Raw genomic sequence first — 24,274 nt, forward strand, 5'->3', positions numbered from 1 at the left:
AAAAAATCAATATCGGTCGATCACTAGTTTTTTTTCACTTACTCAGCAGTTATATACTGTACCTAGCTAATAAAATATGTTCTAAGAACGTTTTGCTAACGATCCCATTAAGTTAAAAATAGAACATTCTGAATGTTCTCTGAACGTCCAAACCATCCAGTTTTTTAAATGCTTTAAAACGTTTTTTCTTGGTTATGTAAATGTTAATGGAATATTTCATTAGATTATTTTGTAAAAATTATTGGACCATTACTTTTGAATGTACTTTCTGAAACAAGAAGCAACATTTGAAAAACATTAGACGGGCATCTAACTAAAACGTTTCAGAAAAAAAAATGTTTCATGAACAATATACTGCATAAATAATCTTTTTAAGCCAACATTTTGACAGCATTAATAAAGACCAGATAACTTTGAACAAATGTTCTGTTAACATCACTGGAAGAAATCACAACTTTGAGAGAACTTTACCAGAACATTAGCCAAAGTTCTCTCATATGAACTGACTAGAGCAATGTTTCTTGATAAAGATCATGCCAAAGTGTAAACACAAAAACCTAATTGTTTTATTCAGTTACTCAGCTGTGCTATATATGCAGCTAATTTGTTCTAAGAACGTTTTTTAACATTCCATTAAGTTTATTACTGAATGTTTTAGGAACGTTTTGCTAATGTTCTCAATAGGTTAGAAAAATGTTATTTCTGAATGTTCCCTGAATGTTGAAAACATCCATTTTTAAAAAAATTTTTAAAACAATTTTAATGCAAATATTAAGGGAATATTACAATTGATAATTTTGCAAACATTAGGGAAACGTTACTTTTGAATGTCTTCTGACCATTCTGAATCAAGTGATAACATTTGTGACCCTGGAGCTCAAAACCAGTCTTAAGTCGCTGGGGTATATTTGTAGCAATAGCCAAAAATATATTGTATGGGTCAAAATTATAAATTTTTCTTTTATGCCAAAAATCATTAGGATATTAAGTAAAGATTATGTTCCATTAAGATATTTTGTCAATTTCCTACTGTAAATATATCAAAACTTAATTTTTGATTAGTAATATGCATTGCTAAGAACTTCATTTGGACAACTTTAAAGGAGATTTTCTCAATATTTAGATTTTTTTGCACCCTCAGATTCCAGATATTCAAAGTTACTAATTGTATCTCAGCCAAATATTGTCATATCATAACAAATCATACATCAATGGAAAGCTTATTTATTCAGCTTTCAGATGATGTATAAATCTAAATTTTTAAAAAAAATTGACCCTTATAACTGGTTTTGTGGTCTAAGGTCACATTTAAAATAAAACATTATACACAAACGTCCAACTAAAACCTTTCAGGAAAAAAACGTTTCATGAACAATGCATACATAATGTTTTTTTTAGTTCACGTTTGGAGAACATTATTACAGACCAGACAAATTTTGAATGAACATTCCATTAACGTGACTTCAAGAAGAGAACCTTGACAAAACGTTAAACCAATGTTCTGACAACATTCCCTGTTAGCTGGTTACGAGATTACTCTCTGACTGACCGTGATGTTTCTGGCCAGGAATTCTGGAATCTCGTCATTGGTTGGATGGATGATGATGTAAAACGGGACTGAAGAGGACTGCTGTTTCCCGTCGGACACATGCAGCATGAGCTGGTCGGTGGTGGGCTCTATCCTCTGATGTCTAGACTGGACATAGTTAATGTGTCCATTCAACACGTCCCTGTAGGTGAAAGAGGCTGAACAAGGAAAAACAATGCTATCAGTGCTGGGTAGATCACTTACAAAGTGTAGACTAATTACATGATGAAAACTGCAGTCAGTAATGTAATCTAGATTACTCATTTAGCCAATGTATTCGGACTACTTTTCGATCACTTTAGGTTACTTTTATACATCTAACTTGTTTAGAGCAGCTTTTAAATCCAGTGAAATGTGACTCACCAATACTGATTCCCATGTTGCTCTTTTCAAATCCCGGACTGGGCAGGATGTTTTCTATGTATCCAAACTGTGGCGGAGCAACCAGAATGAGGTTAAGGTCCTCTGGAGCAGAGTCCTGGTCTTCAACTCTCAGATGAGCATCCGTGATGGAGGCTGACCCGCCCTCATCCACCATAAACACCTCTCCTGATGTGAGAAAAGATGCTTCATGGACACAAGCATGTAAACAATGAGTAGCAAATGCTAAAATATGTCTTTTGAAAAGAGGTGCACTTAATTGTATTAAGTAGTATACTTCAAATCGAAGTTAATTTTGAAAAAAAAAAAAAACGTACTTGCTGATAATGCAATATTAATGAAATTAAAGGCCACTTAATTGAATTCGAAGAGAGATTATGACTGTTTCAGTCATAAACATAACATACAACATGATATTCTAACATCAGAAAGAAAAGTGTTCCTATTACCGACAACTATAGCTGGAGGTTGGTTGTTCACGGGATAAACGGTGATATTAAGGTCGTAGACAGGCAGGGCGTTCTGTACTTCAGGTGTTTGTGCGTTGAAGACAGTGGCTCTGTTACCGCAACATGAAGGAACTGGCCCTGATTCTCCATCAGAGATCACAAATGTAACGACGTCATGACGTGGCTGCAGCCCAATCTCTTGTCCTTGAGTGTATGATTGATATCAATTTGTTATTGCAGGGATATTTAAGTATATTTTAAAAAAACCTGCACTTGCACATAATGTAATGTTAATTAAATAAAACGCCACTTAAGTGTACTTAAAGAGAATACACTTTCATGACTGTTTTTGAATACACTTAAGTACACTTTTTATTAAAAAAAGTTACTTTAAAGTACATTTTAAATTGTTGTTTTAATAGATTTTTGAAGTACACTTATGATGACATAATAAAGCACTTGTAAAGGTATTCTATATTACATTTAAAGTTACTGTATTGCAACTTCAGCATTAATGCATATTGCAATGCATATGAAACCTTACTTAAAGAGATAGTTCACCCAAAAATGAAAATCTCTCATTAATTACTCACCCTCATGTCGTTCCAAACCTGTAAGACACAAATTAAGATATTTTTGATGAAGTCTGAGAGCTCTCTGACCCTGCATAGACAGCAAGAATCCTTACACGATCAAAGCTCAGAAACGTAGTAAGGACATCAGTAAAATAATCCATGTGACATCAGTGGTTCAACCGTAATTTTACGAAGCTACGAGAATACTTTTTGTGCACAAAGAAAACAATAATAACAATTTATTAGTACCCCAGAACGTAATCAACGTAATGAGCGTTGTTTGCGTTCAGCATGTGCACGCTTTCTACTGAACGTAAACAACGCTTGATTACGTTGGAAGACGGTAACTCGGGGAGAAGAACTGCTGAATAAATTATATTATTATTGTTTTCTTTGCGCACAAAAAGTATTCTCGTAGCTTTGTAAAATTACGGTTGAACCCCTGATGTCACATGGACTATTTTACCAATGTCCTTGCTATGTTTCTGTGCGTCGATTGTGGTAATATTATTGCTGTCTATGCACGGTCAGAAAGCTCTCAAACTTCATCAAAAATATCTTCATTTGTGTTCCGAAGATGAACAGAGGTCTTAGGGGTTTGGAACGACATGAGGGTGAGTAATTAATGACAATTTTCATTTTTGGATGAACTAAACCTTTAAGTGGGTCAAAAAGCATTCCAAATTTCAGCTAATTGCATTTAATAAAAATTTTAACCACAATTCATGTTAATTTAATTGCAGTTAACATGCAATTAAGTGTCCAAAAACATCAAATTCAGTTTGCACTTAAAGGCACAATATGTAATTTTCGCCGCTAGAGGGCGCATATTCAAAATAAACAAAGAAACAAAGGCGTAGTTTGATGACGCCATGATGGAATCATGGGAGTTGTGGTCTTCATCCACACAGCCGATGCAATCCGACGGGACTCGGTCAGAAATCATGTTCATGGATGAGCTAATGATTTATTAATGTAGTAGAATAAAGCAGTGTGAGGCTGAAAGCCGTCGAAGCGAAACGAGGCCGCTGAACGAGCGCGACACACGGCTCGAAAGCAGCGGAGCTTTTATTATGCCACAAACAACTTTTTTCTCGTAATTTAATTAGTTTATTCTCAACATTTATTTCATTTTTTTTTCTTGAAATTTAATGACTTTTTTCTCGTTATTTAATGAGTTTATTCTCAACATTTATTTCGATTTTTTTCTTGAAATTTAATGACTTTTTTCTCCTAATTTAATTAGTTTATTCTCAACTTTTTTTCTCACAATTTAACGACTTTTTTCTCATTATTTAATTCGTTTATTCTTAACATTTATTTAAATTTTTTTCTCAAAATATAACAACTTTTTTCTCGTAATTTAATGAGTTTATTCTCAAAATTTTATCTCGACTTTTTTTATCGCAATTTAACGACATTTTTCTCATAATTTAATGAGTTTATTCTCAACATTTTATTTTGACTTTTTTTCTTGAAATTTAACGAGTTTTTCCTCGAAACATAATGACTTTCTTCTCGAAATTTAATGAGTTTAATCTCAACACTTAATCTTGATTTTTTTTCTCGAAATTTAACGACTTTAATCTCGAGATGGTTTTATATTTTTATTTATTGCTTGGCCCTAATACTCTTCCGTAAAATTTTATGCATGTCAAAAAAAAAGGTTTTTTGTCAAACTTTAAAGGTTAACATAACCTTTAAAGTTATGTTTTATGATTGAAATATACAGACGCAAATAGATCAAATGAAATTCAATAAACTCTTAAAATTGCATTTTGGATGTTTTCTATATAATAGTCTGAAACAAAACCTTATTAAAAGCCAAATTGAAAAAAATGTTTTTGCCTGATGTGTCTTGCCTTAAAGTGTTTACAGTGAACCCAAACAAACTATGAGGAACCACATCTGACCTAACTTTTAGGCTTTTCAGATCCCTGACTTTGAAAGTCTGGCCTGGACTCATGGCTGTGCCGTCCAGGTAAATGCTGCCATGCTGGGGTCCGGTCTTCAGCTCCACGTGCAGAGAGTCCTGTAGAGAGTCCTGGTCTGACAGACGCATGTGTTCTTCACTCACCCAGCTCTCTCCACCCTCATCCACCGCCAGCGGCTCCACATGCACCTGCAGATGACAAGACACACATCCAGCACTCAACTAGCACTTGTGTTTGTATAGCACTGATATCTATGAATAATAAAGTGGTATAGTTTAGAAAATCGGTGAGTAGGTGATGGCAAAACGTATCATCAGCATCATGCTAATAGTAAAATCATCTACTGACTTGAGCAAGCTCAAAATTACAAATAATAACTTAAATATACGAAGTCTAACCTACTATATAAAATTATATTAAAATGGTGAAAATATAAGGTGTAATAAAAACTTAAACTCATTTTAGTTCAGCTAGTTGCAAAGGCAACATTTCCCATTTTCATTTATTTTAAGTTGAAATACTAAAATAACTAATTGTAATAAACTAAACATTTTAATTAATGAAAAAATATAGACAAAATAAAAAAAACTAATATGAATAACAAAATACAAAATGCATTACGGTCTTTTACAATCAAAACTTTTTATAATCTTAAACATAAAACATATCATTGGAGAGGTCTGAGTCTCATGATTCCATATGTGCTGATAGAAGTAATATTGATAGATATGTAGATATCTGTGACAGAAAAGTGCATCAAAAAACTTAAATGGAGTTTGTGGATGGCACCTGGTGGCTGTTTGTGGTATAACACCCTAAATAAAATCTCACAGAAACCAATTTTTTCATATCAACTTCAAATTTGGAACATAACTTATTTAGACATAAGGCGTTACTTTTTTATCAATTTTAGAGTAAAACCTGTTATGTAAAATATTTGTTTTATATAAAATATAATAAAAATTGTACAGTGCGTTTTCTTTACAGTAAATTTTAACTTCTATAACGTTTTGAAATTTAAATTTTTGGAAATAATTCCACTTCTGCAATAATTCTTTAAAAAGAGACCAACCTTTCCTCTGTATTCCGAAGTGTTCATGAATTATAACAATTTAAGTTTGGATAGTACACTTTAATGCCTATTTAAAAAAATGGGGAGTGACAGTTATTTTAAAGAGTGTAAGAATTAAATTCATTCAATTAAGCTTTCCTCACCTGTGATGCCAGGACCAGGCATCTTCATGATTTCTCCTGCCTCTGGAGGTCTGGTGATGTTGAACATGATGTAGTCATCACTAGAGTCCAAATCACAGGCTTGCAACATGGATCCTCTCAGAAGAGCCGTCTGGCCTTCAGACAGCTCCAGCACCATATTGGTAATGAGGAAGGGTGGACTGTCGTCTTTGGGCAGGATGTTGATGGGAAACTTGTGTCTGATTTGATGCAAGCCATCAGTAATGCGAAAGACTATATAATCTTTAGTCGTGTCGCTGTCATCGTGGTGGTAGCGAACCTCGCCATCCTTTATATCTTTCACAGTGAACATGAAACCTTTTCCACCTTACATACAGATACACATACAGTGGTAGTGAGAATGTTTAGTGCAGAATGCAAAGATATGATTGAATTTGATGTAACAGATTAATAACTCAGGAAAAATCATCTGTATGTGTACCTCTAACCGTTAGTCTCCCGTGCTGCAGGCCATCCACAGTGATGATCTTCACAGCCTTCAGGTTGTCATTGTCGACAATCTGAAACTGATCCCATGTGATTGGACGAGACTGACCTTCCAACAGACTGAGACCTATTAATACGACAGAAATAAGGAGAGAATTGCCAATATAGTTTCATATTAAATGCACTTAGCTGAACTTTAGAATATTTTATGAATGAATGAAGCATTTATATAGCGCTTTATTGTGTATTGCTGTACACCCAAAGCGCTTTACAATCATATGGGGGGCCTACTGTAGTAGGGCTTTAGTGCATCTTTATATGTAGTCTCATAATTCTATTGTCTTCGAAATATGAACAGAAATAAGGAGAGAATTGCCAATATAGTTTCATATTAAATGCACTTAGCTGAACTTTAGAATATTTTATGAATGAATGAATGAAGCATTTATATAGCGTTTTATTGTGTATTGCTGTACACCCAAAGCGCTTTACAATCATATGGGGGGCCTACTGTAGTAGGGCTTTAGTGCATCTTTATATGTAGTCTCATAATTCTATTGTCTTCGAAATATGGATAAAGTGTACTGCTAAATGTACTGACAAGCATCTATGGTAGTTTGTTAATCATCACATAAAAATAAGTGCATTTCTTTAAAGGGTGACAAAATAATGATTTAAAATGTACTTTAAAGCAAAACATTTAAATTGGCATTAAAAGCAGTCGTGAAAGTGTCTTTCTTTAAGTGCAGATAAGTGGCCATTTATTTCCTTAAAGAATATGTATTTTTAAGAATTGGAGTACACTACAAACAAACATTCTATATAGTGAAGCACACTACAGAGGCATGTTGTTCAGGGTAATTTGTGACCCTGGACCACAAAACCAGTCATAAGGGTCAATTTTTATAAATTGAGATTTATACATCATCTGAAAATCTGGAATCTGAGGGTGCAAAAAAATCAAAATATAGAGAAAATGGCCTTTAAAGTTGTCCAAATGAAGTTCTTTGCAATGCATATTATTAATCAAAAAGTAAGTTTTGATATATTTACAGTAGGACATTTACAAAATATCTTCATGGAACATGATCTTTACTTAATATCCTAATGATTTTTGGTATAAAAGAAAAATCTATAATTTTGACCCATACAATGTATTGTTGGCTATTGCTACAAATATACCCCTGCGACTTAAGACTGCTTTTGTGCTCCAGGGTCACATTTAATAGTGGCACAAAGTAATCAGAGATGACACAAGTGGAAGTTTTTTCTTTTCCAAATCTTAAAAAATAAATATTACACCCAAAATAAAATGTTGTGTATATTGTATATGAAAATGATGCACAATACAGACCCATGTTCCACGATACTCTTGGCGCATTGGTATCAGCTGTCCTGATTGACACGTGTACAATCACAGGCTGGCTTTTCTCAAAGTAGAAATCATGAACTTCAAACTCCACCTAGCAGAAATGAAACTTCTGTTTAATGTTCATGCTAGTACAGTTCCCTTGTGAAAAAGAAGTGTGCTTAATTGTACTGACTATGCATTAGTGTACTTCAGATTTACAAGTATATTTTTGAAAACCTGTACTTATAATATAATATAATAATGAAGTAACAATTTAAGTGTACTTAAGATGAGTACACTTTCATTACTATGTTTCTTAACACTCTTAAGTAGACTTTTAAAAAGCACTTTATAACAATGTAAAACTAAAAGTTTTAATAATCTTTTTAGTCTTAATAATCTTTTGCTGTGTTTTAAAGAAGTGCAGTATGTGTTGACTAACATACTAAAGCACATGCAAAGTACTACAGTAAGTATAATTTGAACTGTAGTGTTTTATTCAATATTACATTTAAAGTTAAAATACTGTATTTAAATATACTGTAAATAAACTAAATTGCAACTTCATCATTACAAATGTATAATTACACATATATGGCATACAGGTCTTAATAGAAATGACATTAAAATATATTTTAGTTTACCATAAATGCTTGTCAGCACATTAACCATATTTCAAAGACAATAGAAGAAATTATGAAATTGCATATAAAGTCCTACTTAAATAGGTCAAAAAGCACTCTTAATTTCCAACTGCATTTAATACAAGTTTCAACTATAATATCATAAATAGCATGCCGTTAAGTGTCTGAAAATATTACATACAGTTCACACTTAATTCTATTCCTTTAAAGTAAATTATTTCTATGCTTTTTAATAGTATGCTGAAGTTGCTTCAGTACCTCATAGTTCCTGCGCTGTGTGTGGCTGGAGTTTGGAGGCTGGTAGCTGATCAGCATGTCGTTGAGATCCGTCCAGGTGAAGGAGGTGATGGGTTTGGTGTGGTCAGACAGGTGAGTGATGAAGCCCTCTCTAGGGGCTTTAGTGATGTTGAACACCAGCCGCTGTTTGGGCGTCTCATCATCCTCTGCGTCCAGCGTTGCCGTGGAGAGAGGAGTCAGGATGAACTGGTCCACCTCTAAGATGAACATGGACATAAAAGCAGGCTTGGGCGGCTGATTGGGCATTGCGTCCTTAATGGTTACCGGGATCCAGGCCTGCTCTGACTGAGTGGAGACACACAGAACTGCTGTTAAAATAGTATTGTAAAAACGCAGTAATAAGAAGATGCTTTAATGAACACCTGGATGATGCTCCTGCTGCGGGTGTCTGTGAGGTCCAGTCTAATGGCGATGTAGTCTATATCTGGAGATGGAGGGTCAGTGTGGTGGTAACGGATGCCCATCATGAGGAAATCATTACATGGTACTTTGGTGATCTTCAGCAGTTTAAGACCCTTTAGACACTCGTCACTCTTACAATGAGCTCTGGCTTTATTATCTGCAGGGAGACAGAGAAAAGAATGCCCTGATATTAAATATGAAACTGGGTTGTGAAATAAATGAAAATGTTCTCCTTATATTAGGCTATAATGTTCCTATTATAATAGTATACATAGTATATATCAAGTATATAAAGTATTTTCATCTATTCTGAAAAACTAAAATGTTAACATAACTTAACATACAAAATAAATAAACAAACAAACTAAATGTGATACTATCAGCTGTTCTGCAAAACTGTAACAAGTTGTCTCCAAAATTCTATTATCATCCCTCTAATCCAAAAACTGTCTGCAGAAATATATATATTTAATTGAAGCATTAATATAATTTCTCATTTAAATTTTGTTTTTGTTAAGTTGGAATGAAATAAAATTTTAATATTAGATGACAAACGTAATAATGATTATAAAATAAATGTATGCATTTCAAAATAAATAAAAGAATAAATTAAAAATCGATTTTAAAATATATAAAATTAAAACGAAAATCAGAAATGTTGCCTTGGCAAACAAATGAAATGAAATAAGTTTAACTAAAAGTACTAAAATTACTAAAACTAAAATTGAAATAAAAATAAATTAAAGTTAAATATAAATATTTCCAAAAAAAGAATAAAAAGGACAAATGCACAATCAAATTATTTAAACATTTAAATTTAAACTGAAAAGCTAGTTCAAAATATTAACAAAGAAATACTATTGTATATATATATATTAATGCTGTCAAACGATTAATCGCGATTAATCGCATACAAAATAAAAGTGTTTGATTGCATAAAATATGTGTGTGTTTTGTGTATATTTATTATGTATATAAATGCACACACATACAGTATATATTTTGAAAATATTTACATGTATTTACATGCCTATATTTATATTCATATAATTTATATTATAAATAAATATATGTAATATATAAACATAACATATTTTTCTTAAATATATACATTATGCATGTGTGTGTACTTATATATACAAAATAAATATACACAGTACACACACATATATTATGTAAACAAAAACTTTTATTTTGGATGCGATTAATCGCGATTAATCGTCTGACAGCATTAATATATATATATATATAATATAGTATAGTATATATAGTATATCATTATAGTATATACGGTAAATAACACTAAAATAACATTATTGCCACTAAAGTGAATTATGACCCTGGAATATTTTATTTGACTTCATTGAATAATTTCTAAAGTAGCTTTGTTTATATGTCAATAACCTGGATGTGTTTGTACAGAAGGAAAACTGGTAAATTGTTTGTAACGATTTTACCCAGCTGTCTTCGTAGAGAAACAAAGCTATCTGGTTCATCCCCTCTCGGCCCCTCTGGTTTCTCCGGTTCTCCAGTGACTAGCTGACCGTGAACAGGGAGATGCATCTCCAAAGTTGTCACCCGAACTGTGCACTCAATATTATGTCTGTGTTCATAGTGGAAGGACACAACATTGCCATCCAGAACATTGGAGAGGCCATAAAACTCTGGCACCTCGAGATTCTGTGACCCGAACTTAATCACATTACAGTCCGGCTCCATGATTTCAACACGGAGAGAGAACAGCTCACTGTACGTCTCTGTCTCTGTAAATCTAAACGACAAATCCACATGAAATGTACATATTTAGACAGCAAAGCAAAAACAGATCAAATCAAACCAAAGTATAATATTTCAATTTTAACTGACTTCTAATTGAATGTCCTAAACTGTAATAATGCAAAACATACCTGTACAGACGAAGTTTAACAGTATCTTCTTTTAAAATCGCACATCCATTATGAGTGTATTTCACTTCATCAGCCAAAAAGTGACAGTCAAAAACCTGACAAATGTGAAATAGTTGTAGAAAGAACAGAAGATTACTTAGTACCAAATTCAGACAACCTGCATTAACAAACCCAAATTACAAACAGAAACTAAAATATACTTAATGTAATTTCTATTGAAACTTGTATGCTGTTTATTTAAATATATTTGTAACTACACATTTGCAATGATGAAGATGCAATTTAGTACATTTCAAATATATGAACTTTAAATGTAATACTGAATAACACACTACAGTTAAAATTATAATCAAGTACTTTACATCTACTTTAGTATGTTAGTCAACCCATCAAAATAAGTGTACTTCTTTAAAGCACAAAAATATTATTAAAGCATGTACTTTAAAGTAAAATTTTTGAGATTTGACACTATTAAAAAGTGCACTTTTTGAAAGTGCCTCTCCGTAAGTTCACTTAAGTGGCCTTTTCTTTCATTAATATTATACTATCTGCAAGTCTTTTTTTAAATATGTGACCCTGGACCACAAAACCAGTCTTAAGTGTCAGTTTTTCCAAATTGGACAATATTTGGTCGAGATGCAACTATTTGAAAATCTGGAATCTGAGGGTGCAAAAAAATCAAAATATTGAAAAAAATCGCTTTTAAAGTTGTCCAAATGAAGTTCTTGGCAATGCATATTACTGATCAAAAATTAAGTTTTGATATATTTACGGTAGGAAATTTACAAAATATCTTCATGGAACATGATCTTTACTTAATATCCTAATGATTTTTGGCATAAAAGAAAAATCAATAATTTTGACACATACAATGTATTTTTGGCTATTGCTACAAATATACCCCAGCGACCTAAGACTGCTTTTGTGCTCCAGGGTCACATATACTTTTAAGATTTGAAGTACACTACAAGTGCACATTCAATAAAATTAAGCACACTTCTTATTCACACGGATAGTTCTTCAAATGTCAAATGCTCTGTTTGAGTATGTTCATCACTGAATGTCTAGTGGATAATTCAATGCATGCAAAAAGAGGGTTAACCTGAGGGGTCAGTGTGCCGACCCGCTGTGTAATGGGCTCATTCAGCACAAGTTCCAGCTTGCAGGCATCCTTGGCTCTGGGTATGTGAAACTGCAGATCCTCCTCCTGCAGGAAGACCGACTGCCCTCGCTTCACCTTTAGACCAAGATTGGTTTTTACCAGAGAGCCCTGAATCTGCTGGAAAAGACCCAGCAAGAGGAAAGACAAATATGTCCTGTCTTTTGCGGTCATTGTGTTGAGTTTGTGTGGATCAGGACCTCTGCAGTGAGGGAATGAACGAATCTACTGGAGGAACTGTTGTTCAGTCTTGCTCTGTCCAGTGAATGTTTTCATACAAAGTCATCTCCACTTCTTCTTGATACTAATGTGAGACGATCAGAAGCATTGCTCATGGGTATCAGGTCAGAGGTCAGGATCTTGTTCTCTCTCTAATCATTATATGAGATGTGATATCTGAAAAGAAAACAAAAATATCATTACACTTTATTTTGTCGCCTAAACACAAGGGTCCTATATTTCACTGCATAAAGGAAATAAAGCCTATTGATAAAATGAGCCTAGTGATATTAATAAGATAATAAGAAGAAAATGATATACTTATTAAAGAATTTTTAAATATATTAATAACTTTTATTATCTTACATTACATAAATGAGTAAATTATTATACATATATATATGTATAACATTTACTTCCAGTAATTTAAAATTGTAAATAAAAATTTAAAAATTTAAATACATATTATTATTAATTGTTTGTTTGTTTGTTTTTTAATATTGAGGTGAAATGTGATCCGGACATGATCGTTAGGTTTTTTTAGTTTTTTTAATGATATTCACAAGTTAATAATGGCATAAATGTAGAAATGAGATGCAACTTCCCCATTAATCCATAATAAATAACCTGCAAAAGAAGGAATTTGGGAATCAGATTCTCCTCAGCATGAGGCTAAAACATCTTCGTCAGCTCTGTCTGACACGTTTGTTGAGTGATAGGGGAAAAAGTCATTCCGCCCCCAGTACCACTGAGGTGAGACGTCAACTTAAAAGATGACCTTTGACCCTAAACCATCTCTAGGAGCTGGAGTGACCAGTCTGGAGACTGAGGCTGTCTCATCAGTCAGCACTGAACACACTGCTAAAGAGGGTCAGTTCTTCCTCCTGCAGTTTAATGAGCCATTAAAACACAGACTCAAGGGCATGATACATGCTTTCCACCTTACAACTTCATGCAGACACTATTACTCAAAATGATCAACTCAAATAAAAAAAACATTCATCCAGACCATAAACATACTTTGTTATTAATCAAATTTGTTTCATCAAACCAAATTAATTAGTCATATTTTTGGCTCAGTTCATCTCGAAGCAAAACAATGAAACACGCAATGGATTTGTGCAGTACATTTCTGTGAATTTGAGCTCACTGGGTCACAGTGGGTCTTTTCCTAGCATCAAAACATCTGGAATGAGTCCGTCTTTGTTTACTCACTAACATATTTTCTTTTAAAGGCCTCTCCTCTTTTCTTCCTGCTGTCTTTCTCCATTGGAAACCCCAGTTTTCTAAGATTGTTCCACAGCCTCAGGCTGAACAAAGTCAAAGCCAGGCCACAGAGACTTCCGTAGCTTAAAAAGCAAGATGTAATCAATCTGTTTTGTTGGGATGGCGTGAAATTTCATAGAGGTACAAACAGGGTCGACTCAACATAAAGACAGTCAGAAACAAAGAGAAAACACTGGCAGCTGAACTCAAAGTACTAATTAAAATACAAATTCTTGTTGAACAGATAATGCTGCAAAGGTTTACAAAACTATTCTTACTTCATTTTGCCATCATAAGGGGAAGTTGTGGCCTAATGGTTAGAGAGTTGGACTTGTAACCCAAAGGTTGCTCTCGTACCGGCAGGGATTGTAGGTGGGGGGAGTGAATGTACAGCGCTCTCTCCCACCTTCAGTACCACGACTGAGGTGCCCGGGTGTGTGTTCACGGTGTGTGTGTGTGTGTGTGTGTGTGTGTGTTCACTGCTGTGTGTGTGCACTTTGGATGGGTTAAATGCAGAGCACTAATTCTGAGTATGGGTCACCATACTTGGCCACATGTCACTTCACTTCATAAACCCACAGTTAAGCTGTGAGAGAAGTTTTTTCACTTCTAAGAAGCGCAAAGTTCAGGACAACCATGAGCACAATGAAGCGAAACAAGTAACTGCATGTGCTCTGTTTACCATTAGTCTGTCTCTGCTTCCTTAATGTATAAGAGGGTTGATTGCTCTGTGTGTAATTGTATTGAATGTGCACTTGTAGTGCACTTAAAATCTTAGAAATATCTAAGAACTATTAATGAAACTTAACACACTTAAGTACACTTTTACAAAGTGCACTTCGCAATAATGTCAAATTAGAAGTTTTACTTTAAAGCACATTTTAAATCATTGTTTAAAAAAATGTAAAGCACATGTAAACTACTTGATTATGACTTTACCTGTAGTGTTATTTGATATTACATTTAAAGTTAATATATTTTAAATGCAGTAAATTGCAACTTCATCATTACAAATGTGTAATTACACTGTAAAAAGTGATAACCTGCAGCTGTTACCTTAAAAAAGCTTATTTCTACCTGATTAACCAATAAATGTTAAAAGAAAATTAGGCATAAATTAATGTATTTAAGTTAATTTCGTATATTTTTGACTTGGGAAAAAAAATAGTTCAAACCATTTTCAGGCTGCCATTTTTTCATCGGTCAAATATATTTAAATGCATGACCTACATGTTGCAATAGAAATTATATTAAAGTTAGCTTACCATAAATGCTTGTCAGTGCATTTCGTCAGTACACTTTAATTATATTTCAAAGACATTAAAAGTAATTCTGAAATTACACATAAAGATGTACTTAAGTAATTTACCCATCTTAACCACATGCCTCCCAAATCCAGTGAGTAAAAACCAATGTGTTAAGCCTCTTCTTACATTAAAAAAAAGGAAAATTATAATATTATTTAACAGTGAAAAAAACTAATTACAACAACCAACATTAACTACCAAAACTACCAACATATACTTTCAAGAATAAAAAAAACGATCATTCTGCTCAATATTTTTTAAACAATCCCTTGTAGAAAGATATACACTTTATCTTTTGCTTTTTATAAAATAACACTTTAAAAGAATGTACTTAAGTGTGAATTGAATTTAATGTTTTCAAACACTTAATCGCATATCATTTACAATTAAATGAAATTAGAGCATTAAAGTTTAAATTTATATGCAATACAATTAGCTGAACTGTAACGGGGCTGACGAGACGTGAGATGGGTGGATCCATCTGCAAGCTTTTATTCAAGAGACGTGGTATAACAGGCAGGGTCGAACACTGGCAAACAGGTATATGGCATGCAAAAACACAAGAATAGTCCTAGGGCTAGCGTAGGTCACCGATCGGCAGACAGAATCACAGGGGCGAGACGAGAGGGAGAAATCCAGGGAAACAGGCAAAGATCAGAAACCGCAAAAACAGGCAAGGCAAAACAAGGAAAACACGGAGACTCTGAAAGGGGCACAGGCTAAACAATACTCAGCAGAGAAAGGTGGTTAGAGTGGGTGTTATATAGTGAGTGAGGTGATTAGAAACAGCTGTGTGCAATGAGTGCAATCAGTGCAGTGTGCAAACCGTGCAATGAATGATGGGATATGTAGTCCGGGGTGCTATGCAACAGTTTGTGTTGTGCGAGAGTCAATGTAAAGGAAAGGGTGACCTCTGGTGGTGAATAAACGGAAGTCCATGGACCGAATTCGTGACATGAACTTTGTAGACCCACTTAAGTAGGACTTAACATCTTTATATGTAATTTCATTATTACCTTTATTATCTTTGAAATATGGTTAAAGTTCTGCTAAATGTACTGCCATGCATTTATGATCAACTAAAATATATTTGAATGTCACTTCTATTGAAGATTGTTTGTTATGCATTTAAATATATTTGAAATTACTCCTTTGTAATGATGAAGTTGCAGTTTAGTGCATTTTAAATATATTATATTGATATATTACAGTTAAAATTATAATCAAGTACTTTACATGTGCTTTAGTATGTTAGTCAACACATCAAAATAAGTGTACTTCTTTAAAACACACCAAAAGATTATGAAAACAATGATAACAAAGTAAAACTTTTTATTTGACGTTATTTGAAAGTGCACTTTTAAAAAGTGTACTTAAGTGTGTTCAGAAACATAATCAAGAAAGTGTCTCTCTTTAAGTACACTTAAGTGACTTTTGATTTCATTAATATATTATCTGCAAGTATAATTATTTAAAAACACACTTTTAAGATTTGAAGTAAACTATAAGTACACATTCAATGCAAGGGGTTGCAACAGATTACCTACTTTTCCAACAGCAAAAAAAAAGTCTTTCCTCTCTGATTAATGGCTTAAAATCCCTGGAGTGCCTTTAAGGCATTTCAAACGTTTTTGTGCATAAACCACATCAGACTTCCAGAGCATTCCCAACTCTGCTTGTGTGATCTCACAGTTTAGAAACTGTCAACATTGTTCTCAGGGCATGATTCTACATGCTGTACAGTCTGTGATTAGATGCTTCACCCCTGTTTGGGATGTTCTCTGAAGGTTTGCAGCAAGTTCAACAGACAAGTGTTGAAAGGATACTTCAAGGGTTCAGGTAAACACAAAATCGTAATGAGGCTTGACTAGAAAAGGTTACAGCAAAAATGCATTGAAGAGACTCTTGTTTTGAACTCTTATCTTATAAGAACCTGAACAATCACACCAGCACCATCCCAGAAGAGCTGCTGGTTTCAGATGTGGAATATGAGACGTAAACATCTCACAAACACTGTTTAACCAAAACCACAAGCTGAATTTATTGTAATTATTATATATAATATATTTTCATGGGAATATATGGGGAACACCAGTTATTCTGACACAGAAATGTCATTTTCTCACCCCCAAAAAATTATAAAAATTCATAGCCATTAATGTGAAGCATGAGGATGTTATGAGAGCGTTTCACATAGATCTATTTGTAGTAATTGGATATTATTGTAGTAACATTGTTTGTTCATTGTGGTTATGGGCTGGAGGGATGGGGAGATGCGTTTCAAGTTTAGCCAAGATTCACGTCCTACTGTTTTGGTGTAGATATCGCGGTGATTAAGAGGCTCCAGGCAGGAAAGCCCAAGGCAGGCCGGGTGGGTGGCCCCGGACCCCTCTGCACTCTGTCTAAACTTCGCTCTGCTTCCGTTCAAACATGTGGGGGCAGTTTTCCTGTCATCAAAACGAGCCGAGACCAAGTGTGAAAAACAATACGAGCAATGACAAAATGTGCCGCTCAAAATGTTTAATTAAATTTAAATGGCCATGGAGGTAACTACTGCAACTGCAACAACTATAAAAATTCATAGCTATTAATGTGAAGCATGAGGATGTTATGAGAGCGTTTCACATAGATCTATTTGTAGTAATTGGATATTATTGTAGTAACATTGTTTGTTCATTATGGTTATGGGCTGGAGGGATGGGGAGATGCGTTTCAAGTTTAGCCAAGATTCACGTCCTACTGTTTTGGTGTAGATATCGCGGTGATTAAGAGGCTCCAGGCAGGAAAGCCCAAGGCAGGCCGGGTGGGTGGCCCCGGACCCCTCTGCACTCTGTCTAAACTTCGCTCTGCTTCCGTTCAAACATGTGGGGGCAGTTTTCCTGTCATCAAAACGAGCCGAGACCAAGTGTGAAAAACAATACGAGCAATGACAAAATGTGCCGCTCAAAATGTTTAATTAAATTTAAATGGCCATGGAGGTAACTACTGCAACTGCAACAACTGCAAAAAGTTATTAACCAATTTAATACAAAGTTAAATAAAGGACAAATTGCTTTACTTCCTCAACCATGCAGCCTAAATACAGTAAATAATAAATAAATAATTTTGTGAAAAAAATAAGTTCAGTTGCACAAGATATTAATATATTATTATAAATATTGTAACACATAAATATATACACACCATAGAAAAAAAAAATCATATATTTAAAATACAAAGTATAGTTCAAATCTATTCACATATTTACTGACATCGCTTGAGACTTACTGATATAAAAATTATAATTAAACTTTATTTGGAGTACTACTTAATATTAAGCCTAAAATGTGTTTTAATGTCACTATTGATGAGGACTGTATGATCTTTGTATAATATCGGTCTTAAAGTGTACCTGAAGTATACTCGCAATAGTTCCACTTTAGCACAATTAAATATACTTCAGTATATCTTTAGTAGCACTACTTCTAAGTACAAAATTAGTTGCTCCAATTTAGCAGACTTTCAGTTTACCAGTTTAGTATACCAAAAGTACAATTGTAATGTATTTTTTATTAAGTACATCAAAATCTAGTATACTTAGCATGATATATATATATATATTTTATATATAGCGCTTGTTGTATCCAAAGCGACTTACAAATATAATTAAATATGAATAATATATGATGTATAAAATTATAAGGCATAACATTTTTTCTAGGTTTTTGCTATTTTAGAAAAAAGAACAAGTGGTGTAAAAATAAAAATTCGAAATTCTGTAAAAACAAACCTCTCAAGTAATTGTATCTTTTATTAAGCATGTTTCAGTACTGGAAAACAAAATAAAGGTACTGATTAAGCAAATCATTTTTTGAAATACAGGGTATGTAACTGTCCTTCTTACAAGGTGAGGCCATGCAAACTATCATTTCCTTCCACTGCACAGCTCAAATCTCTGGGTCACACGGGAAAAAAAAGTGTGCGTTCCTCTCTGAAGAAGTGGCCTTTCTGTACAGCTGGGACTGACTGGAGACACCGGCTGGAGCCAGCAGAAATCGGCTGCCTTTCCTCACAGCGCTGTGCACTGCTTCTCATCTCGCTAATGACAGGGTAACGAGCAGCCAACTATTTCCAAAGCAAAGATGAGCAGAGGGAAAGGGGGAGGCCGGAGCCGCGTCTTCGCTCTCTAAACAGCTTTGGCCCCTATTTGGCAGCATACCAACCGTTCTCAGTGCTTGCAAGACTCCCAGATGAAAAAAAACAGACGAGTATGGAGTATTGTTATTCTAAGCTTAAAGAAATCTCAATAAAAATGCTGATTTCATTCATAAGGTGGACAGGGATTTATTTTGAATGCTTTACACTTGACTTTCACCTGGATAAGTTAATGACTATATTCTGAGAGTTATTCCTCTTACAGTATGACCAATTGAGGATTCATTCAGTCAAAATCATTGGGAAATCATTCAAACTTTCTTACGGCCTCATATGAAAAACAAATGAAAGATTTTGAAGTTTAGAAATAGTTTCACAGATTTCACAAAGAGAGCATTATTTGAGGTAGAAATTTCAAAATAATGTCTACACTCTTAAGTTATTGGCATTTTATGGTTTCATGAAGAACCTTCAACATCCATGGAATTGTCCCAAAAGGTTATTTTAAGAATCACTCTTAAAATTCCAAAAGGGGAACTATTTTTGGTTCCCCAGTTCTAAAAAGAACCATTTTTCTTAGTGTGAGGACCATTTTAATAATCTGAAGAACTATTTTCCGCTATAGAGAACTTATTTGAATCCAAAAGGTTCTATAGATTTGACCTATTCTTCATGGAACCATCAATGCCAATAAAGAACAAAATGATTCTTTTATTAACTGTTGACTGAAAGGTTCTTTGTGGAACCCAAAACCTCCTTTTGAAACCTTTATTTTTGAGAGTGTAAGATAAATTCTCCCATGTGCCAAAATTTCTTATTTGGAAGAAATTTATACAAAATAGATGTGACTAATAAACACATATACTGGTCATCTTCAATCGGTTAATCTAAATGTTAACATTATTTTTCTTGACTAAACTTCTTTATAGTATTTCACCCTTCATCTCTCATGAATGAAAACAACAGCTCTAGAAAGTGACATTGTTACACACTCACAAACAAACACACACACAAACACAGTTAATCAGACAAGTTCTTACCTGAAATCACAGCACTTGCCACTCCACAACTGTTTGTCTTCTCTCTTTCACTCCACCGCTTTCCACAGCAACTGTCTAATTGACACCCATGCGGAGTGAGATGGGAGAAGTGGAGGAGGTGGGTGTTGTGTGGAAACTCAGAGGAGGGAGGTGGGATTGTCCCGCTCCGGAGGCTTCTGGGGAGGAGGAGGAGAGAGGCTAGGCATGGAGAGAGCAAAAAATGCAGAGGCAATCAGAAAAGAGAGGCAAACACAAACAGACAGAGATCAAAGAGAAGCAATCTACGCTCAGACACACAGCACCACACCATTAGATAATGACAGATTGAGATCTTCCATCAAAGGGTGTCTAGATGACGCCACTGAGAAAAAATAGCATGTTTGTTCACAAAGATCTGTCAAATCATTTTCTAAGTGTCTCTGAATGGGTAGCTGGAAAATAATATGGGCTAAACTTTTTTTTTTTCCCAAATAGCCCAAAGAAAAAACATTTTTCTTTTGTTTCTAGTTTTTATTTGTCATATACTGTACACATTATCTACCCACAAGGTTGTGCATTAAATAGTAAAATGTATGTGTATGTTATCTAATATAACAAAAGAATGATCTAGAAATAAATGAATACATGCATTTGAAAAATAAAATATTTTAATCACCTTTTAGCTTGCTGCTGTTTACTGCATAGTCCTGTAATGTGATAAATGCACTTAAAAAATATACAAATTAATTATCAAATTTATATGAACTCATAAAATATGACTTTAAAAACAACTTTTTTTCTTCAAAATAACTATATTTTGTCAAGTTTTTATTTGTCACATACATGTTACCTACCCATATGATTGTGCATAATATGTTTAAAATAATACAATATTTGACCTAATATAAGAAAGGAAATTATTAATGTACAAAGAATGAAAGATTAAGTGCAAACTCTTTGTTTTCTGTATTAAGCACATTTTAGCTTTTTGCTGTTCACTGCATAGTTATGCAGTGTGATAAACACATTTGAAAAGACTAATTAATTATCCAAATTAAGTCATACAAATGCATTTATTTAATAACTTGAAAATGTTGTTTAAAGTAGTTTTATTTCTCACAAATCCTCATAAAAGTAGCTGGCAAATAATGTGGGCCAAATATTTTTTAAGATAACACAAAAAAACTCTATATTTTAGGTGCTGTGACACCATTTTTCAAGTGACAAGTTTATATTTGTTGCATATTTAAAGGTTCACTCACATGGTTGTGCATTAAATACAAAATATGTCTGTTATCTAACATACAGTAAGAATATAGGAAAATAAAACGAACAAATGTACAAAGAAGTAAAAAATGATTTCATTCTTTTTCAAGCATCTTTTTAGTTTTTGCTGTTCACTGCATAGTCTGCAGTGTGATAAATGCATTTAAAAATACAAATGCAAATGAATTATAAAACTTACATGCAATTATTAAAATGCACATATAAATAGAAAGTGCAGTTAAAAATAGTTTTAAAGGTGTCATATGATGCGATTTCAATTTTTTCTTTCTCTTTGGAGTGTCACAAGCTCTTGGTGCATAAAGAAGATCTGTAAAGTTGCAAAGACTAAAGTCTCAAATCCAAAGAGATATTCTTTATAAAAGTTAAGAGTCAACAACGCCTACCTAAAACGGCTCGTTCTAACACGCCCCCACCTATCTACATCACTATGTGGGAAGATTTGCATAACGCCACCCAAATGTTCACGCCAAGAAAGAAGGCGTAACTTTTATTCTCGCTGTAGTATTGTTGCCGCTGCCGCCATGTCGTGAAGGCGCTGTGTGTTTTGTTGTGAAAGCTAAACTACTTTGGTTGGCCTTCAAAAAGATGACGATATCCGCTTCGTCATGCCTAGAGCTGATCCGTGCTGGTCGCTGAGGGAATACTTCAACTTCACGCTGTGGATCACCGGATCGGCTTTCACCGTGGACGAAGCGGAGTCCAGCCCGGGGTCGTCACATGTGGTTGCCGCAAGCCCTCCGGACGCTCCTTCGTCGAATCCGCCGGCCGCGCCGTTCTCAAGCCCGCCGACCTCCACTCACTCTAGCCCGCCGTGTGTGACGCTGTTTCGTTGTGAAAGACATCCAAAAGATGACATGACTAGAAATCAGTGGTTAAGTTGTATTTACAACACTGTTCCAGAACAGTTCAACCCAAATATTCAGATGTGTCCAGCGCATTTTATGGAGGACTGTTTCCTGATCCTGAGAGAGTAGACTACAATGCCGGCTGTTCTGACTCACAGCCTGTAAGTACGTTTTTTATATTTAAAGGATTTGCCACTGACGATTCAAACGCGAGTTTTGAGCAGTGTAGAGTAGCGCTTGTTGTTTGTCATTTCTCCGATCACAAATGCAGACATGGTTTTATGTTTACGCGGCGCGATGCAACACAATGCGTAAAAAGACAGTATAAGTCATTATAATCCGTAATTATGTCCCCAATGGATGCAAAAATTGCCTCGTTTATAATGGGTTTTAATATTTTTGTCTCGTCGCTCTGGCCGGACAGGGCATCACAGTATGGCAAGGGGCGTAACATTTCCGTCACACGCAATGCACAATGCACTGGATAGCTGGCCAATCAGAGCACACCTCGCTTTTCAGACCGATGAGCTTTGTAAAAATCGACACGTTTCAGAAAGGCGGGGCATAGCGGAGAAACAATAATGTACAGAATGTGGAAAATAATATGTTTTTTTAACCTTAAACCGCATTAAACACATTTCATTACACCAAATACACAAAATAATGTTCTGTTTAACAAGATCATATGACCCCTTTAAATTGGATTTTATGTCTCACACATCCTGATCATTTTGGAGCCCACTGCATTTAGTTATTCATTAACACCAAGGTATAGCCAGTCTCTTTTTAATTATAGTAGAACATTGTCCAAATGACATTCTGTCACACAATAACCATCAGTGTCTTCTGCCCTGTAGCCTTTGACCTCACAATCAGTTAATCTCTCACCTAAGTGTAGTCTGAGATCCTTTATGGAAACATTCTCCCTCCTGTGTAAACAGAATAGCTTGCAGCAGTTGCTGTAGCTCTCAATAGCATAATAGCTCTGAAGACAAAATGGACCAAATAGCGATCATTTGTTTAACCCTTTTCACAGACTTCACATGCACAGAGTCCATTATCTACACTTTTCTTATCCTTTTGAAATTGTTTCAAGAAGTACAGTAAGAGAGTTCAGCTTTCTTATATACTGATAAGCAGGCGGCAATCTGCTTTGTTTTAAACTACATCAATTACATTCGGATGTTAGCAACTACAGTCTATGAGGATTATGGAGGCAAGGGGTCAGAATGAAATGTAAACGTTTAAAAATCATTCTCAAGTGTTTAAAGTTTCCCAACATCATTAATCTCTGGTTACTGCCATAGTGAGTGTGCAAAGATGAGAAAAAGACAACAAACACTTTTCCTGCTCTTCCTTTTAGTCAAGTTACCATGACTGCACAGTTTTGAACACATAAGAACTAAACGAATCCCTCCTAAATCTCATCTCATAAAACACGTTCATTGGCGTTTGTGGGAAAAGTCAACCATTTCATGTGGTTGACTTCAGTAGCATGCAAGAAATGTGATCCTTTTCATGTAAACATAGTGTATAAATAAGCAGCATTCAAACAACTGCATGTGTGAAGACAGTTACTTTAGTTGTTTATCTTAGCTTCAGATCTTATTATTATTATGGAGCCTAAAAGAGTCCAGATTTAAATAATAAATGAACTATTTAAGCATTAACAACTAACTAGTCAAGGTAATTCTTTATTTTATATTTTTAATTAATTATTTGATTTATTTGCATGTTTTTTTTATCATTTAAACTGGAAAAATTAACACTGAACATTTACGAAAGCATGTCAGTGTGTGTGTGTGTGTGTGTGTGTGTGTGTGTGTGTGT

The 24,274-nt window shown here is 34.3% G+C and overlaps 1 protein-coding gene across 1 annotated transcript in view; it reads right to left on the minus strand.

The window, feature by feature from the left end:
* Positions 1 to 20,423, minus strand: part of frem1a (Fras1 related extracellular matrix 1a) — a 33,311-nt gene extending 12,888 nt beyond the window's left edge. The window contains exons 1-14 of the mRNA XM_016245951.1: positions 20,334 to 20,423; positions 12,311 to 12,763; positions 11,209 to 11,303; positions 10,759 to 11,072; positions 9,262 to 9,458; positions 8,861 to 9,184; positions 7,962 to 8,070; positions 6,603 to 6,734; positions 6,143 to 6,487; positions 6,000 to 6,004; positions 4,907 to 5,115; positions 2,419 to 2,633; positions 1,952 to 2,137; positions 1,550 to 1,746 (exon numbers count right to left, since the gene is read on the minus strand). Of these exons, the coding sequence (XP_016101437.1) occupies positions 1,550 to 1,746; positions 1,952 to 2,137; positions 2,419 to 2,633; positions 4,907 to 5,115; positions 6,000 to 6,004; positions 6,143 to 6,487; positions 6,603 to 6,734; positions 7,962 to 8,070; positions 8,861 to 9,184; positions 9,262 to 9,458; positions 10,759 to 11,072; positions 11,209 to 11,303; positions 12,311 to 12,541 (2,559 nt within the window). The 5' untranslated portion in view covers positions 12,542 to 12,763; positions 20,334 to 20,423. The remainder of the gene's footprint in view (positions 1 to 1,549; positions 1,747 to 1,951; positions 2,138 to 2,418; positions 2,634 to 4,906; positions 5,116 to 5,999; positions 6,005 to 6,142; positions 6,488 to 6,602; positions 6,735 to 7,961; positions 8,071 to 8,860; positions 9,185 to 9,261; positions 9,459 to 10,758; positions 11,073 to 11,208; positions 11,304 to 12,310; positions 12,764 to 20,333) is intronic.
* Between the last annotated feature and the right edge of the window lie 3,851 nt (positions 20,424 to 24,274).

Source organism: Sinocyclocheilus grahami, unplaced genomic scaffold (genome assembly GCF_001515645.1).
Source record: "Sinocyclocheilus grahami isolate Dianchi unplaced genomic scaffold, SAMN03320097.WGS_v1.1 scaffold776.1, whole genome shotgun sequence".
Lineage (NCBI taxonomy): Eukaryota > Metazoa > Chordata > Actinopteri > Cypriniformes > Cyprinidae > Sinocyclocheilus > Sinocyclocheilus grahami.